We start from the raw sequence: 18,007 nt of genomic DNA, 5'->3' as shown, positions 1-18,007 counted from the left end.
TCGTGGCAAAGCACGAGATGAGAGTGTGGGAAACTGGCCAGCACCCGTGCCAATAGTGGGAGGAGACGGGCAAATTAGAGCCTCTTAAGCCTTTCAAGACCAAAAGAACTAATTAATGAATGCATAAATATACATCAAGAAATTCCTAATTAAAAAAAGTACTTATTCTCAGCTTTCTAACAAAAGGATACATAGGCGTATCTTTCCAAGCCTTGACCTCGCCAATCTGGTTCCCAGTTCAGGGCTTTAGCTTTGTTATTTGTTCTCCCTTGAGACCTTCCATGGCTGGCTCCTGTTTATCATTCAGCCTCATCTGGAAGGTCACCTCCTGGACAGGCCTTTCCTAGTCACCCTAGATATCGGCACTCCCACCTACAGTGGCTCTGGATCGTCAGCCCTTGGTGCACCACCTGCACGGATGTATCCGTTCTTTTCAATTCTGTTTTACATGCTTTATCTTTGTCTCTTCCATTCGAATGTCAGAAATGTGCCTTGTAACCCCACCGCTCATAACCTCCCCTGGACTAGAATATTAATTCAACTGTTTTAACAGGTATTCTCCCGGAACAAGGATTCCAAAAGACAGACATTGACTTCTTTCTCATGGAAAAGTCTGGGCAAGGAGTTCAGTGTAGCAGCTTCCTGATTCAGCAGAGAGCAAGGGTCCCCCTGGCTTGATGTTCTGCCATCCTCCACAGGCAGCTTCATTTGATGACCTGAGAGGGCTGCTCCAGTCCCCGCTGCAGCCATCCGGGGGAGGAGAAAGAAGGAAATGAAGTGCATACCTTTGCCTTTAAGGGACACCACTCAGAATCTGCACACACGGCTTCCACTCCAGTACATTGGCCAGAACTTACTCACAGGGGCACACCTACCTGCAGGGTAGAATGGAAATACTTTCCTTATTCTAGGGCAACCATGGCTAGCTAACATTCGGGGGTAGTCTTACTAAGAAAAAGGGAAGGACAGATATTGGGGGAGGAGCTAGCAACCTCTGACACACCCAACACATCGCAGGAACTTCATAAATACCTGTGGTCCGAATAAATAACATACCTTGACCTATAAGAAGTGATCTAATGGGGAAGCAACCCAAGTCCTTCCAGGGTGTAGAGAAAGTGCGTGGACTGTATCCCTTCAGCCCAGCATCTCAGGAAGCTGAATAAGGACTGGACCTCGGGCAGAACTTCAGAAACTATGACAGGAGAAGAAGAACGAAGAGAATTCTAGAATCCAAGAATACCAGGATTGGAGAACAGGTTTTGATTTCACACAGATTTGAAATTGAGGATTGGCCCTGACATTCGGTACCTGTTGGCCTTGAGCAAGGTAAATTTCCTGAGTATCCTATGATCAAATACAAATCGTAACTACACCTGGTTTAATTAAGTGGGATAACTTGCGTAAATTGCTTAACCAAGTACCTGACACCTCGTAGGTGCTGAATAATCATTAACTATTATTATGTCGGTTTTCATTATCATTATTCTTGCATCCTCGTATTTATTATATTTCTTTTCCTCCAAACTGGAAATCATAAGCCTCCAACTCACGTCCGACAAAATTGAGACTTGGTCCGGTGACGGGAACTGCTCAGGCGCTTCCTGGATGGAAAGAAGGATGGACAACTGAAAGCCAATTTCCACAGAGGAAGGTAGGAGAAAAGTCAGTCGACAGTCGCGGTTGTGAACGTTTGAGACAGAAGGGGAGACCCGGATGGAAACAGGCAGGCACCACATCATCACGTGGGGGCCTTCATTAATTGTTTTTAATGTTTATTTATTTTTGAGAGAGAGAAAGTGGGGGGGAGGGACAGAGAGTGAGAGAGACACACAGAATCCGAAGCAGGCTCCAGGCTCTGAGCTGTCAGCACAGAGCCCGACGCGGGGCTCAGACTCACGTGAGATCATGACCTGAGCTGACGTCAAGAGTTGGATGCTTAACCGACTGGGCCTCCCAGGCACCCCCATGCGGGGCCTTCGATGTCATGCTCAGGGCTTGGGAATCCAGCCTGTGCACAACAGGGAATAGATCTTTTAGAGACGACTGTGGGGGCATGGTCAGATTTTTTTTTTCTTTTTTTTTTTTTTTTTTTTTTTTGCCTCGAAGAATCACTCCAGCAGCCCATATTGAAGATAATTGCCAGGGTAGAGTCAAGCAAGCGAAGACTACCAAGGAGGCTCTTTCTCCCTCCGGGGAGAAATTACAAGGCCTCATTGTAGCCAGAAAAGCATAAACAACAAAGGGTGTAAAAGGAGAGAACATCCAGCAAGTGCAGCGGGGACCCAGGCGTCCCTCCTGGTCCGGGGCTGGGAACTGGGCAGCCTGCGTGTCCTTGAGAATGTTATTCAGCCGCTACAGGACTCAGCACGGGGGACGAGACGGCCTTGCAGGATGTTGACAAGCCTGTATCCTGAAGTTAATCTCCTGACTGTAGTGCCTCGGGAAAAGTAATTAACTCTGAACCTGTGCCCTTGGCTATACGATGCAGGTAACAATGGCGCTTGTTCTGTAGGTTGTTAGCGAGGACCAAATGAGTGAACAGGCACAAAGCATTTGGTGAATACACGTAAGACCCCTGACACTTACCCACCACAATAGAAGTATCTGCTGTCATTATTGTAACAGACCACAAGGTCCACCCTGGAGATTCCAGGCCCCTTCTTAGTACAGTTCTTTGCAATATTTCATAAGCCCCTTTATGAAGCCTCCTAGACAGATTGGCAAGAAGCACTGGGACCGTTCAGAGAAACAGCCTTGACTGAGCTAAGGAGAAATGGAAAGAGATAGGTTCATTGCTACAGCACATCTATACTTGGGCATCTGAGTTTATATCTGCACTGCATTTTGTTCATATGTACTTGTGCGTATGTGTAAATTTGTGCATAGCTGTGCATGCTCAGATTTTGTGTATTTTGTGTATAATTTGCGTGCCTGAGTTCTTTGTGTGTGTTCTGTGTATGTGAGTGCTTGAATGTTCTATGTGTGAGAATGTTTATAGTCGGATGCTGTTTGTGCACAGATGTGTAATTGGTGGGTGAGTGGGTGTTTGTGTATTTTTGAGTACGTGCGTGCATGTGGATTTGTTCTCAGATCATCAAGTGCCAGGACCTAGAGCTCTGTCAGTTAAGCTCCATTTTCCCCTTGAACCCCTACATTCTCTGGCTCCGGAACGTGACTGTTGTATGGTGATCTTCTCTGTTAAGGTGGGAAACCAGGCCGAGGCTAAGGGAAGTGGGAAGCAAGGGGCAGGGGCTGTAAGTGCGGCCAGCAAGCAGAAGCCACTGTGGGAGAAGAGGCCAAGAGACAGGGGAAGAGGCAGGCCTTGGTCAGAGAGCCAACGTGGCCCCTGGGAACTGTGTGGTAGCTTCCGGAACCGCCCCGAAGAGAACAGACTGTAGCCTGGGCCTTTGTAATGCCTCCCACACAGTACAGGCTGGCCTGACCAGTTCTCTAAGACCTGTACCACCCACCCCCTGAAATCTGCAAAGTTGCATTTCTCAGCTCCTGAAAGGCCACCCAGTCCCCGAAGCCACAGTGGGGCAGGGGGCAGGAAGTGCTAGGGACCAAGTTCCCAGAGGGTCCCACACAGCCTAGGTACTTTTACTTGAGCTCAGCTGGTCCTCCCTCGAACCTGTGAGGTTAATCATACGACAAGAAGGTAGAAAAAATGAGAACCAATAAAATCACAGCCTTTTACAGGCTTCTTTGACTTCCATGGATTCACGTCTCTGGTATATCCCCCAACTGCATCCTGCTTCAAGCCGTGTTCCATGAAACAGATGCTAGTGAGCGTGTTTCTTCTAAAATTCTTTAATGCGTTCATAGTCACATACCAGTTCTGAATACTCCACGACACTCAAGCCTCAGGAAATGCTTTATTTCTGTATACGTATGTTATTTTATTTTTTTAATGTTATTTTTGAGAGAGAGAGAGAGAGAGAGAGAACACGCACAAGCAGGGGAGGGGCAGAGAGAGAGGGAGACACAGAATCTGAAGCAGGCTCCAGGCTCCAGGCTCTGAGCACAGAGCCCTATGCGGGGCTCGAACTCACAAACTGTGAGATCATGACCGGAGCCAAAGCCAGACACTTAACCGATTGAGCCACCCAGGTGCCCCATCGGTGTATGCATTTTAAATTCAGCTCCAAGATACCACTTGCGAAGCTGGTGAGATGTCCAATGGCAGTTGTCGTTGGGGTTTCCTGCCTTCCTCCACTTGATCCTACTAGGACCCCATGATTTTGGTAAATGAGGAGGAACTTGATCCTTACTCGATGATGATGATCTTCATTTCTCTTGCTTCTCGTGCTCAAGGTATTGCTGATGAATTCCGCTAACCGTTCATTGAGCGGCTCTGGGCACTGGAGAACTGTTCCTCACCTGGGCTGTCATACCCAACATGGAGGCAAAGGCTGCTGGTCCCAGGACCACAGCCATGGTGGCTGTCTCCACAGTGATGACCTCCATGCTGGCAATCCTGTCCAAACACTTATCACCTCAGGGTGTTTTATCAAACACCCTTGGAGCCGAACCCCCATCTTTTCTCCTGGTTGTGTGGAGATTCAACACCTCCAAATGGCAGGCAACTCCTCTCCTGAACTTGAAGCTAAACTCTTCATCCCATTCCTCCTGAGACCATCCAATCTAGCCGCCCTCCTTGTGCCTGGGCCTCTCTAATAAAGATGGGGGGAGTGGAGAGCAATCTTCAGGGCAGCCCCTGAATCTCTCTCTCTCTCTCTCTCTCTCTCTCTCTCACACACACACACACACACACACGCACACACACACACATACTTTCTTCAGTTCCCCAGTAGCAAAAGAAGGCCAAGATTTAGAACACAAAATCCTGGCTCCCCTTCTAATAACTAGGCAGAAAAAAAATGATCTTTTCACTCTCTATGCTGATGCCTGGTCAAGTAAAATGGAGGAAAAAAAAATTATCAGGCAATTGCTACATTGAATTCTTAATATATCACCCTGCCACAATGTCTGTTCCAAAAATATTAAGTACATTTGTATAACTGATCTCATTAATATGTAATGATTTTGCTTTTAAGGCAAAGCATGACGTCCACAAGGCCTCCAGACATTCAGAGAAGACACCCCCTGACTCACGCAAGTGTATATTTCAGTTTGCTCGGCCATAATGGAAGCATCCACCAATGACCATCACAGCGATGGGTGATGTAACTGTAGCCACCCCTGCTAAGTGTCTCATCTTATAATCTCAATACGTATCTCTAGTAATATTCCGTGGTTATTGAGTATCAAACATTGATACTATTCCAATGTGAAGCTATGCCCTAAAGAGGAAATGCTCGTGTACCATTCCCGCTATTTTAAGCCAAACAGAGATCTCATTAAGTCAAAACTGTTCAACTAATATTGCTTGAATACTCGATTTGTGCTAGATTCTGCTCTGAGATACAGAAAATAAATCAGCCGCGGTCTTCATGGGGCTGACAGTCTATTATGAACACACACTCTGAGCAAATATAAGTACAGGTGTGGTGGGTGCAGGATCCAGGTGGCAAGGCCAGGACTAGGGGGAGGTGAGGGAGGTGCCCAGGAGGCACTCATATGACCCTAAGACTGAGGGCCCCTGACGGCTTGCACCTTAGGCACCTCCCCCTCCTCCCCCTAGTCGTGGCCCTGGCAGGTCTGAAGCCACTGTAGGAGAAGTCCAGGCAAGGCTCCAGATGTCCAGTGCCAGGACGGCTATGCTGCTGGTAAGATCCTGGAAGATTATTTCTGCTGCCCACTGTCCCTTGGTCCTTCCAAGCCCAGTTCAATTGTCGGGACTTCTAATCAGTTCTATGAGCTACATGGCATCCTGACAAGAAATGTCCTTTCTGCTTAAGTCGGTCCCTGATGAACTCAAGCCATTACATCCAGTGACAAATTTAAGGTGCGTCATCATCAAATATGTTGAGGAACGTTGCTGTATTCCATAAAGAACCCTTGTGACATTGGGCGCCAGGATGTGGGACAATCGGACATGGCAGAGAGATGAAAAGATCAGTGGCAAAACTCAAGGTAGGAGGTTTGGGGTGGAAGAAAGAGGGAGGATGCCAAGGAGGGACTGAGCCGAGGGGGTAGCCCTGAAAACAGATTGAACACTAATCGAGTATTCAATCAATATTAGTTGAACAATTTTGACTTAATGAGATATATGCTTGACTTACAGGGCCCCTCCCCCTCCAAAGACCCAAGGGGCGATGATGGCAGACCTGTCATGAGAAGTGAACAGGAGGGCATCCTGTCTTTTTTTTTTTTTTTTTTAATTCAAGTTAGTTAACATACAGTGTACTCTTGGCCTCAGGAGTAGAACCCAGTGATTCATCTCTTACATATGACACCCAGTGCTCATTCCAAAGAGTGGGAGGGCATCCCAAGTCTTCCTGGGAATCGAACGTGTGCTAGATTCTGTCCTGGGTGCTTCCTACCTGTGATTTCATTTAATCTAATGACACCCCTGTGCCTTGGGTGGGATGGATCCTCACTTTAGAGATGAGAAAATAAAACAGAGAGGGTTAAATGGCCTGCCCAGCGTCATGCAGCAGATATGTGACTCAAGGACTTGAACCCAGATCTTCGGATCCTGAATCCAGTGTTCCAAACTGTTTGACACGTCTGGTGATACTTAGACACTGAGGCTGGAGGTTTTCATGAAAAAAAAAAGGTGTACTGGGGATGACTGAGTCAAGCCATAAGGCTGAGGCCAATTTTAGTGTATGAAGGGACTGGATGGTAAGTAGGTGATGCTGAACAGAGCTTCCCAGGTCAGAATAAAGAATCAAATCCTTTTTGATTAATCAGATAAGTAGCAAGGGCTGGGAACACTTGAGACCGTGACCCAAATCATGGGGCTGGTAATGGGAAAATCCCCACTGTCTCAGTTCGGGATCAGTCTTAGAAAAAGACTAGCCCACAGTTCAAGATCATGTGGCCCCCACTGGGAGGAAAGGAAAAAGATGAAATGGGAACCCATGTGGGGCCTGATACCTGCTCTCTGCAGGTGGAAGAAAACTATGAGACACAATCCAGGACTCCCTAACGGGGTAGAACTGGGGGTGTCATCAGGGGAGAGCAGTCACAGCCTTTTGGGCTGAAAGTAGAGAAAACGAAGCAGCGGGCTAAGAATGGGTTCTCATGGGGCGCCTGGGTGGCTCAGTCAGTTGAGCGTCCGACTTCGGCTCAGGTCACGATCTCGCGGTCCACGAGTTCGAACCCCGCGTCGGGCTCTGGGCTGATGGCTCGGAGCCCGGAGCCTGCTTCTGATTCTGTGTCTCCCTCTCTCTCTGCCCCTCCCCCGTTCATGCTCTGTCTCCCTCTGTCTCAAAAATAAATAAACGTTAAAAAAAAAAATTTAAAGAATGGGTTCTCATGTTCATCACAGATTCTTGCCTGCCTCCTCGACTTACCCTGAAACACCCCGAGATTCGGCCCCCAAAGCAGCCGTAGCCTGTATCTCGACTCTAAAGCTACACTGTCCAGCACGATAACCACTACCCACATTTAGCTATATAGATTAGATTAGATTGGATTCAGTATTCAGTTCCCCAGTTACACTAGCCACATTTTTTTTTCATGTCCTCATCGAGCTTACTGATTGTGGGGGGTGGGGGGGAGGATATAAATAACAAATCACGTAATACGTACTTGTGGAATGATTTAAAAATCAAATGCTCTCTGTTTGCATTACTGTCCCCCTCCCCCCCACCCCCACCTCCCCACCCTACCCCCCCACCGCGTTGACTTTATACGTACTCACGTACCTTTAGAAAACATAGCATTGGTTGATGTTTTGGTTTCTATTTCAGGGGACGTCTTTCTTTTTTTCACCCCACAATATGTCTTGCAGCGTTAGGTAGACTGACATCCTCTTTTTTAAGTGATACGTAGTGGTCATTGGTATGCATACTTCGTTTCCGGGCTAATGGGCATTTAGAATGTTCTGGGGCTTTCCTTTTGCATTACAAACAAGGATGCAACAGGCGCCTCCAGCCACTCACTCGCCACATCTCAAATGGTCAATAGCCACACGTGGCTAGTAGCTACCATATTGGACACCGCAGAGCTGGGATGTTTCCATCATTATAGAAAATTCTCCTGGCAGTGCTGACTCTAGAAAACAGGAGTCAAATGGGTAGAATGAACACTCCTTATTTGCATCATCTGGGATGAACTGTGGGCCAGCAGGCTAGGCGCTAGGTGCCAAACAGACTAACCTACTGGTCTTCCCTGTTCTGTCTCACCTGCACGCACACCTCCCTTTGTTCTTGATTTGTAAGTTCAATGAGGCGGACCTACCAGACACAAATGGGACAGTCGAGAATGATTTAGTAGAGCTGTGGGCTCCGATGACGTTGGGCTCAAAGTCGGGCGAGATGGGCCAGACTGCAGAAGTTACTCCAGGCTTCCGGTTGGCTTCAAGGATCTAGTTTTGACAGGTACACGCTTGGGGTTGACACAACACTTAGTCTCATCATTGCATAACAGGTAGAATACTTCGCTGTCTTTACACGTTGTTCTGCACCTTCCCAACTTTTTCCAGCAGTGCCTGGCTGAAATTAAAAGGGAAGGAGAGGACGGGGTCAGTCCTGAAATAAAGCAGAGGGCTGGGCAAGGGGGAAGGCACCCCAGCAGAGAAGACAGTAGTAAGGAAATAAGGAGATGTGCGGGGAGGAGTATTGGCCATTTTCCTTTCTTCTCCCATTTGTGTCATCCGTCACAACCCGGAAGTCCTCCCCAGGAGGCAGCTTCCCCTCCCTGGCCAACTCCTTTGGGGGAGGCAGGAGCCTTCCCCCGCCCCACACTAGGTTTTGTCTCCCTCATAATACAATGTAACCAGGTACCCAGTATCAGTTACTTTTTCCCTTTGCCCTCAGTCCCCTCTCTGACCCTATCAATGAAACAGGACAGGAGTCTGAAATACACCCATCTAGACATCTGCAAGTTTTCTAGGGCATCTGCAAAACTCCCAAGAATGTAACACTCCCTCCTCCACAACATCCTGGGCCTTTTTGTGCGTCTTAACCAGCCTAGATAATTAGCTGCTCTGGGGGACCCACAGCCTAGAGTGGCCCAGATAAATTAAAATTGCCTGAGAACGGTATCAGAATCCTCAATCAGAAATTCAGGAACCATTTTCATGGAGGCAACAATAGCTCGAAATTCAAATCCCCCCGATGTTCTTAGAAAAGTACCCATTTCCTCCATATTCCGCACCCGAATCTCTCTCCTCCATGTACCCTCCTCCCAGATCATCATGTTCCACTTCTCCAAAGCACACCAGAGAAGATCAGAGTAGTCAAATAATAACACTGGAAAGATCAGCTGGTACGAGAGAACTCAAATTTTCCCCTGGCTACAGAGATCACCCAGAGGCCTCCAAGGAGGCTGCCATTCTCCTAGTCCAGGCTGTTAGAGCCCTCAGAATTCCCTGAACATGACCCACTCCCGCTTGGGAGAGATCCTATTTACCTTGGGTAACCTGGGCCAGGAGCAGGCTAACAGTCAAAACCAGGAGAATACGCTTCATGAACGCTGAGGGCTCAGGGGGAGATTAGGAGGCTTAGAGGCTTCTGGGCTGGCAAGACACGCAGAGGTCTGCATTCTGGGCAGTCCAGACGGGTATTTATTGCCCCGAGGAGCATGGCAGAGCCATGATCAGTGAACCAGAAAGGGAACAGTCCCTTAAGATTAGACAAGCAGACAAGTCATCAACCACACTGGTTGAATGGCCACCGGATACCCCACCCTTGTCTAAACCTCCAGGGGAGGCTGGGACAGGGGGAAGAGACGTTAACAAAGAGAAGACACAGCCTTACCTTTGAGGAGGTTTGCAATATAACTGGGGAGCCAAGAAGGGGAAAAAATGTTTTCGCTAGTCATTCAGTTCTGGTAAAAGAAAAGAAAGGGCAGTGAGACCGAAAAGGAGTGATACTTCTGTGTCCCTTGGGTTCTCTCCAGCAATAAGAACATCTTAGGATGTCTCATATGTTGGGGATTCGTTTTAATGGTAAAAGAAAGGCATGGGGCGCCTGGGTGGCTCAGTCGGTTAAGCGTCCGACTTTGGCTCAGGTCATGACCTCTCGATTCGTGAGTTCAAGCCCCGAGTCAGCCTCTGCGCTGACAGCTCGGAGCCTGGAGCCTGCTTCAGATTCTGTCTGTCTCTCTCTCTCTCTCTCTCTCTCCTGGCCATCAATACTGGAAACTAAAATGTCAGGCTTTGTGGAGTGGGATGAGGAGGAAGGCCACAGCCCTGACTTTTAACAGCGTGTGTTTGAGAACAAGTGGCGTCCTCCTAGGTGGCAAAGGAAAGGCCACTTTCTCCCATCGCGGTGTTTCCTATAATCTATGGTAGACTGCGTTACCGACCCCAATTTTACACCCCTATCTGAATCCATTTCGAAGGTCTCATCCCGGGAGGAATGCACTTCCCTGTCCTTTCACTTTTGTCTGGGCTGTGAGACTCGCTTTTTAGCCAATGGCACATGGCCAGGAGTGACAGCGTGCCAGTTTTGAGCCCAGACTTTAAGAGGCGATGACCGTTTGTACTGCCCTTTAGCGCCTCGGCCATCACCGTGAGAAGCACGCGCCCCAGTGGTCCAAAGACAATGAGACATGCACGGAGCAGAGCCACCCCGGCTTGCCCACGGAGCTGCAGTGAGAAATTAAGCTGTGCCTGCTACTCCAACCCCAAACAGAGCAACCCAGCCAAAGTCCAGCTTCCCCGCTGACTCGTGAGCCATGATCAAGAACGCCATGTTAAGACCCTGAGTTTGGGAGTGGGAGAAGACAGTAATGGCTTAGAGATACATAAAGCCGGCAGACAGATCAGAAAACAGCCAAATCAAATGCTTTTTAGCACAGTGATGGAAAGGTCTATCATTTCAAAATGGGCAGACACAAGGGCACACGAACAGGAGGCATGTCTCCTTTCTGATATGGAATAAGACAGCTGTCTCCAAGAAAAACGAATGCTCTAGACAAGGGACCATCAGACCTTTTCTGTAAAGGCCCAGATAGTAAATATTTCCGGGTTCTCGGGCCATGCAGTCTCTGTTGCAACTACTCAACTCTGCCTTTGTAGCACAACAAGTGACCACAGTGTGTAAACAAATGGGTGTGGCTGTGTTCCAAGCAAGCTTTATTTACAGGCACTGACATGTGAATTTCATATAATTTTCACACAGGTCACTAAATATTTTTTTTATTTTTTTTTTCAACTGTTCAAAAATTTAAAATCCAATCTTAGCTCACGGGTCATACAAAATCAGGCAGCAGGCTGGATCCAGACTGGCAAATGTTAGAAAGCTAAATAACGCCAAATAATGACAGGGAAATGAGAATAGAGGAATATTCACGTACTGCTGGTGGGGTGTGGATCAGAGGCTGAATGACTATGAATCTCAAAGGTTCAGGGCCCCTCACTAGCTTGGACCCTTGTGAGTGCTGAGAATTCTAGAATGTTCTAGCTAAGGAGGGGAAACAAGGTTGCAATTAGGAAACGTCAATAAATAAGCATTTCAGGCTGATTATCTTAAAAGATCCCAGTAATCTATTGTAATTTTGTAGCTCATTCTAAATACACAGTCAGGGGCGCCTGGGTGTTGCAGTCAATTAAGTGTCCGACTTTGGCTCAGGTCATGATCTTGCAGTCTATGCGTTCAAGTCCTGCATGGGGCTCTGAGCTGACAACTCAGAGCCTGGAGCCTGCTTTGGATTCTGTGTCTCCCTCTCTCTCTGCCCCTCCCCTACTTGCGCTCTCTCTCTTTCTCAAAAGTAAATAAACATTTAAAAAACTTTAAATCCATATTCACTTTGGGACCTGGTTTTGAATTTGTAATTTTGTGCTCTTTGTAAACAGAATCCCAAAATTCTAAAAAGCTGGCTCCTACTCTTGAGATGGAAACAGTCATTCTGGGGAGGAATCTAATGACACTTAGTCCAATTAAGTGTAGGCATTTGTTGTGACCCAGAAATCCCAATCCCGGGTACATGTTCCAAAGAAATCCTCCTTTTCCAAAAGGAATATGCGTGGGGATATCATATGCTGGAGAGTTTGGTGTGCACAAATAAATATGGATGAGTGTTGAAAACCAGTGCTCACTATAACTGCATCGCCACTTTGGAAACGAGTTTGATGGGGTGTTTGTTTTGTTTTGTTTTGTTTTTAGTGTGATGGTTTCTTAAACATTTAGACACACACTTACCATACAATCCGGTGATTTCATTCCTACATATTTATCCAAGATAAAGAAAGGGCTATGTCTACACCAAATAGTGTGCAACACATTTTCATAGCGGTTTTATTTATTCACGAGTAGAAACAACTGAAATATCCATCAAGTAGCAAAGAAATAAAAGGCAGTATGTCCATATAATAGAATACTACTCAGAAGTAAAGAATTAATGGTTACTACACACAGTATACAGGACTCTAAAAAGTGAGTGAAAGAAGCCAGATAAAAAGAGACCATACTGAATAAATCTATTTGTATGAAACTCTAGAAAAGATTAATCTACAGTGACCAAAAAAAAAAAAAAAAAAAACCAACAACAACAACAGCAAAAAATATCAGTAGTTGCCCAGGGCTGTTGGGAGGGGGTGGGCATTGACTGAGATGGGACAATAGGGAACTTTTAGGAAGATGAAAACATTCTATACACAGGTGTCAAAACTCATCAAAATGTATACACTTAAAATGGGCCCGTTTTTTAAAAAAAAAAATTTTTTTTTTTAACGTTTATTTATTTTTGAGACAGAGAGAGACAGAGCATGAACGGGGGAGGGTCAGAGAGAGGGAGACACAGAATCCGAAACAGGTTCCAGGCTCTGAGCTGTCAGCACAGAGCCCGACGAGGGGCTCGAACTCACGGACTGTGAGATCATGACCTAAGCCGAAGTCGGCCGCTTAACCGACTGAGCCATCCAGGCGCCCCAAAATGGGCCCATTTTATACATCAATTATGCTTAAAATTGCAGTAAAGTTGACTTCTCTAAAAACTAGTGCTAATTTTAAAAAGTAAGCAACAGAACGAAATATATGACCTAAAACCACTATGTAAAATAAAAATACATACACTGTTTTTTAATCTTTTTTTTTTTTAATTTTTAATCTTTCTTTATTTTTGAGAGACAGAGTGAGAGCAGGGGAGGGACAGAGAGAGAGGTAGACGCAGAATCCGAAGCAGGCTCCAGGCTCCAAGCGGTCAGCACAGAACCCAACGCAAGGCTCGAACTCACAAACCATGAGATCATGACCTGAGCTGAAGTCGGACACTTAACCAACTGAGCCACTCAGGTGCCCCCAAAATACAAACGCTTTAAATAGGTACATATTCAAACATGGAAAGAGTTGCTTGTGCAGGACACGGATAGGAATTGATTGTAGGGATAGAAATCAATTCATCAGTAAAAGCATCAGCCTAACAGCAACGCTGAGAGGAGCCTGGGTGGCTCAGTCGGTTAAGTGTCCAACTCTTGATTTCGGCTCAGGTCATGATCCCAGGATTGTGGGATGGACCCCCATGTGGGGCTCTACACTGAGCATGGGGCCTGCTTAAGATTCTCTCTCTCCCTGCCCCACCCCTCTCCCCCAGTTGTTCTCTCTCACTGTCTTTAGAATTTAAAAAAGAAAAAATCAACAATGCCAAATTTGCTGTGAATAATTAACTGGCTAAAAGAAAGAAAAAAAGGGGGCTATTTGATAAGAGGCTTTCTTCTAAGGATCACTAGTGAGGAAATCAGCCCTCTGGACTGGAACTCATTTCCTTTCCTTCCAGAAAAGGTAGCTAAGGCCCAGGGCAAAAACAAAGGCACAACTCCCTCCATTCTTGAGGAGAGAGGTTGTTTCTAGAGTCTTGAAAGACTGGAGAGAAAGTAGAGAGCAACTCGTGGGAGCCCCATTCTTGCAGAAACCTGAGTTTAGAAGGAACTTCATTTGTACATCAAAAGAACTTTTAAAAGACACAGAGTTTCTCCTACACTAAACTGTTTCGAGATCTACCTCTCCTGCAGTAAAGAACTTTATCATAATATACAAAATGGAGTATTACTTGGCCATCAAAAAGAATGGAATTGGGGCACCTGTGTGGCTCAGTTGGTTAAGCATCTGACTTCGGCTCAAGTCATGATCTCATGGTTCGTGGGTTTGAGCCCCTCATCAGGCTCTGTGCTGACAGCTCAGAGCCTGGAGCCTGCTTTGGATGCTGTGTCCCCCTCTCTCTCTTCCCCTGCCCCACTCATGCTCTCTTTCTCTGTCTCTCTCTCTCTCTCTCAAAAATAAACAAACATTAAAAAAAACTTTTTTAAAAGAATGAAATCTTGGGGCGCCTGGGTGGCTCAGTCGGTTAAGCGTCCGACTTCAGCTCAGGTCACAATCTCGCAGTCCGCGAGTTCGAGCCCCGCGTCGGGCTCTGGGCTGATGGCCCAGAGCCTGGAGCCTGCTTCCGATTCTGTGTCTCCCTCTCTCTCTGCCCCTCCCCCGTTCATGCTCTGTCTCTCTCGGTCTCAAAAATAAATAAACGTTAAAAAAAAAAAAAAGAATGAAATCTTGTCATTTGCAACAACATGGATGGAACTAGAGTGTATTATGCTAAGCAAAATTACTCAGAAAAAGACGAATATCATATGTCTTCACTCATATGAGGAATTTAAGATACAAAACAGATGAACATAAGGGAAGGGAAGCAAAAGTAATATAAAAAACGGGGAGGGGGACAGAACATAAGAGACTCTTAAATATAGAGAACAAACTGAGGGTGGGGGGGGAATGGGCTAAATGGGCAAGGGGCATTAAGACAGTTGTTGGGATGAGCCCTGGGCGTTAGACGTAGGGGATGAATCACTACATTCTATTCCTGAAATCATTCTTGCCCTGTATGCTAACCAACTTGGATGTAAATTAAGAACTTCACCATAACCCTGCATGTTTGTTCTCGTGGATGCCGATTCGCAGAATAAGTGGCCTAAAAAGGAATGACCGGAACCTATTATACGAATTATTGAGCAGAGTCAGCACTGGTTTTCAGCAGTCAAGGAGACTCTCATGAAAGACTGCGTCCCCTCCACATTTTTGCTTCTTTGCAGTCTCTGGGGGTGGGGACATTGGAGGGAGGTGGGGAAAGAGGATGAAGCTACTGGCCACAGGAGGCTTGGAGACTTTCTGGCTTTCTTTCTATTACATTCCAGCTCTCTGGCTCCTGGTGCCGTGTGTAATTAGCAATGGCAGTGGATATGCTGGTATTTCTTCTTCAAGTTACTTGAAAGGATGTAGGGCCAGTGTGGGGGAATTAAAAAAAAAAAAAAAAAAAAGCTTTGGAACCAAACAAATCCAGGTGTAAATCCTCACTTTACCATTTATCATCCACGGGACTTTGAAGTTTTTATTTAAATTCCAGTTAGTTAACATACAGTGTCAGATCAGGCTCAGGTATACGATACAGTGATTCAACACGTCCATACAACACACGGTGCTCATCGTGGTAAGTGTACTCTTAATCCCCATCACCTATTTTACCCATCCCCTCCCCACCTCCCCTCTGGTAACCATCAATTTGTTCTCTAGAGTTAAGAGTCTGTCTCTTGGTTTGTCTCTCTCTCTCTCTCGCTTTTTTCTCCTTTGCTCATTTGTTTTGTCTCTTAAATTCCACCTACGCGTGAAATCTCATGGTATTTGTCATTCTCGGACTGATTTATTTCACTTAGCATTGTACTCTTCCAGCTCCATCCATGTGGTTGGAAATGGCAAGATTTTGTTCTTTTTGATGGCTGAGTAATAGTCCGTTGTTTATAGACACCACCAGCCACGTGGCTTTGAACAAGCCCATTAGTGGCTTTGAACCTCAGTTTGGCATTTCTCATATGGAGACAACACCGCGGACCTCAGAGGTTAGCTGGGAAGATTAAATAAGGTACTACTTGCGAAGCACATAGAGCAATGTCTGACACACAGGAAAGCCCTGGTGACTGGTAGCTGTTGTTATTTACCGTGAATTCTCACCTACCTTGCCTTCTTGGAGCATTTGACTCATGACCTCTTTCCTCCCTGAAGCTCTCCTGGCTCCCCTCCGTCATTAACCTAGTCAGTATTCAGCAGATTGTCAGTGATTCAGAGACCTCTCTGCCCACTGTGGTTTTTCAAATCAAGGTTGTAAGTTTCAAAACTTTGGGTCTGGGTCTAAGATCCAGAGTGTTTACCCAGAATCCAGGCTCAAGGCCAGATCTCTCTTCTGTGTCTGGAGTGTATACAATGTATCTCTGTTCGAGCTCTGATGAAAGACATATCAGAGCATGTTGCCAAGTTTATCCCTGTTTCTAGCTCTCTTGGGCCCCTCGGGATGACTTCTTAGTGTTGCCCAAACCTTTCCAGAAGTTGCTCTTTCTCTCAAGGCGTCATATAATTTTGTCTTCTTTCCCAGGCACCAACCACTGCTGTCTCTGTGTCAGGTGGTGTTTTCATCCCTCCTAGAATGTCTTTCTCTAACTGCCCCCCTCCCTGCCCCCCTACGCAGGTCATTTTAAGGTTCCTATGGACCAAAGTCTAAGGTCCTCTGGACATAGTGGCAGAGGAACTAAGAGGGTTCTGGTCCCTAAAATGCTTACAGCTTCTTCAGGAAAATGGAAAGCAAGCATTTTTAAACGAACTTCCAAAGACGCTTAAGAAATGTTTGCTAAATAAATCAAACCTTGATGAAGCAGCTGCTATGAACAGTTCAACTCTGTTGGGCACCAGAAATACAAAACAGTTTAGGATCGTGGCCCCTAATAACCAACTGTATTAGGATAAACTAGATTACAATGTAGTAACAACAACAACAACATCAAAAGACTCTTGGTGGCTTGTGAGAACAAAGGTTTACTTTTCGCTCACGCTGCACGTTCTTTGCGGGTTGGCCGGAGACACTGCTCTGTCTTCTCACTTGGGAACCCAAACCGATTGGTAGCCACTCAACCGCTGCTGATCACCATGGCAGAGGAAAAAGAGAGCCCTGGTGGGTCTTAGAACTGCCTTTTACGGGGTGCCTGGGTGGCTCAGTCGGTTAAACGTCCGACTTCAGCTCAGGTCACGATCTCACGGTCTGTGAGTTCGAGCCCCGTGCCGGGCTCTGGGCTGATGGCCCAGAGCCTGGAGCCTGCTTCCGATTCTGTGTCTCCCTCTCTCTGCCCCTCCCCCGTTCATGCTCTGTCTCTCTCTGTCTCAAAAATAAATAAACGTTAAAAAAAAAATTAAAAAAAAAAAAAAAAAAAAGAACTGCCTTTTACATGCCCTGACCTTGGAAATAATGTGTATGATCTAACTCACTGGCTACAACAGCGACACGGCCCCGGCCAAGCACCAGAGGGCCAAGAAATGCACTCCACTGCACGCCTAGAATGCCGAGAGCCGGAAGTATTTGAATAGCGTCAACAGCCACACGTATCATCATCGTGGCCAGGCAGGACGGCCACACGAATAAAAACAATACAAAGTACTCTGTGCTGAATCAAAATAGAAAAACATATTCGGGTGGAACAGCACAAAAAAAGGGACAATTAACAAAGGCCAGGGAGGTCAGCAAAGTTTCATGGAGGGCCTTGTCAGAGCCTTGAAGGGAGGCAGGTTCCAGAGAAATGGCAGAGGGGAGGGTGTGACGGGGTATTCCAGGTAAGGGAGCAGTGTGGACAGAGCGATGGTGGCTTCCAGGCTTGTGAGCCATTTGGAAGCAAGGAAAATACTGCATGGCTATAGCTGAGAGTTCATGCACCATATAATGTTGCAGGATTGGAGAGCCATGAGACCTTTAAATTCTTGAATGCAAATATAAGAAACTTAGACTTGGCTCTGGGGGTCAAAATCAGAAAATCAAGGGAGACTAAGAAGGTAGGAATCTGGTCCTTCCCTTCTCTCTTCCCATTTTAGCATGAGCATCTTTCTGTTGATCTGTTTGATATATTGACTTCCATTTAAGGGTTTGTTTTTTAAGTTTTCTGCTGGGGCACCTGGATGGCTCA

General features: G+C 46.4%; 1 protein-coding gene across 1 annotated transcript; it reads right to left on the bottom strand.

Annotated features, from left to right (window-relative positions):
- Positions 1–8,388: 8,388 nt before the first annotated feature.
- Positions 8,389–9,547, bottom strand: DEFB121 (defensin beta 121). The gene is made up of 2 exons (XM_007073662.2): positions 9,490–9,547; positions 8,389–8,570 (listed from the first exon to the last, which is right to left on the bottom strand). The coding sequence occupies exons 1-2, from the start codon at positions 9,545–9,547 to the stop codon at positions 8,413–8,415; spliced, it is 216 nt and encodes a 71-aa protein (XP_007073724.1). The 3' UTR covers positions 8,389–8,412.
- Positions 9,548–18,007: the final 8,460 nt, after the last annotated feature.

Source organism: Panthera tigris, chromosome A3 (genome assembly GCF_018350195.1).
Source record: "Panthera tigris isolate Pti1 chromosome A3, P.tigris_Pti1_mat1.1, whole genome shotgun sequence".
Classification (NCBI taxonomy): Eukaryota; Metazoa; Chordata; class Mammalia; order Carnivora; family Felidae; genus Panthera; species Panthera tigris.
The sequence above is the reverse complement of the archived record's forward strand: the minus strand, read 5'-3'. Positions and strand labels throughout refer to the sequence as shown.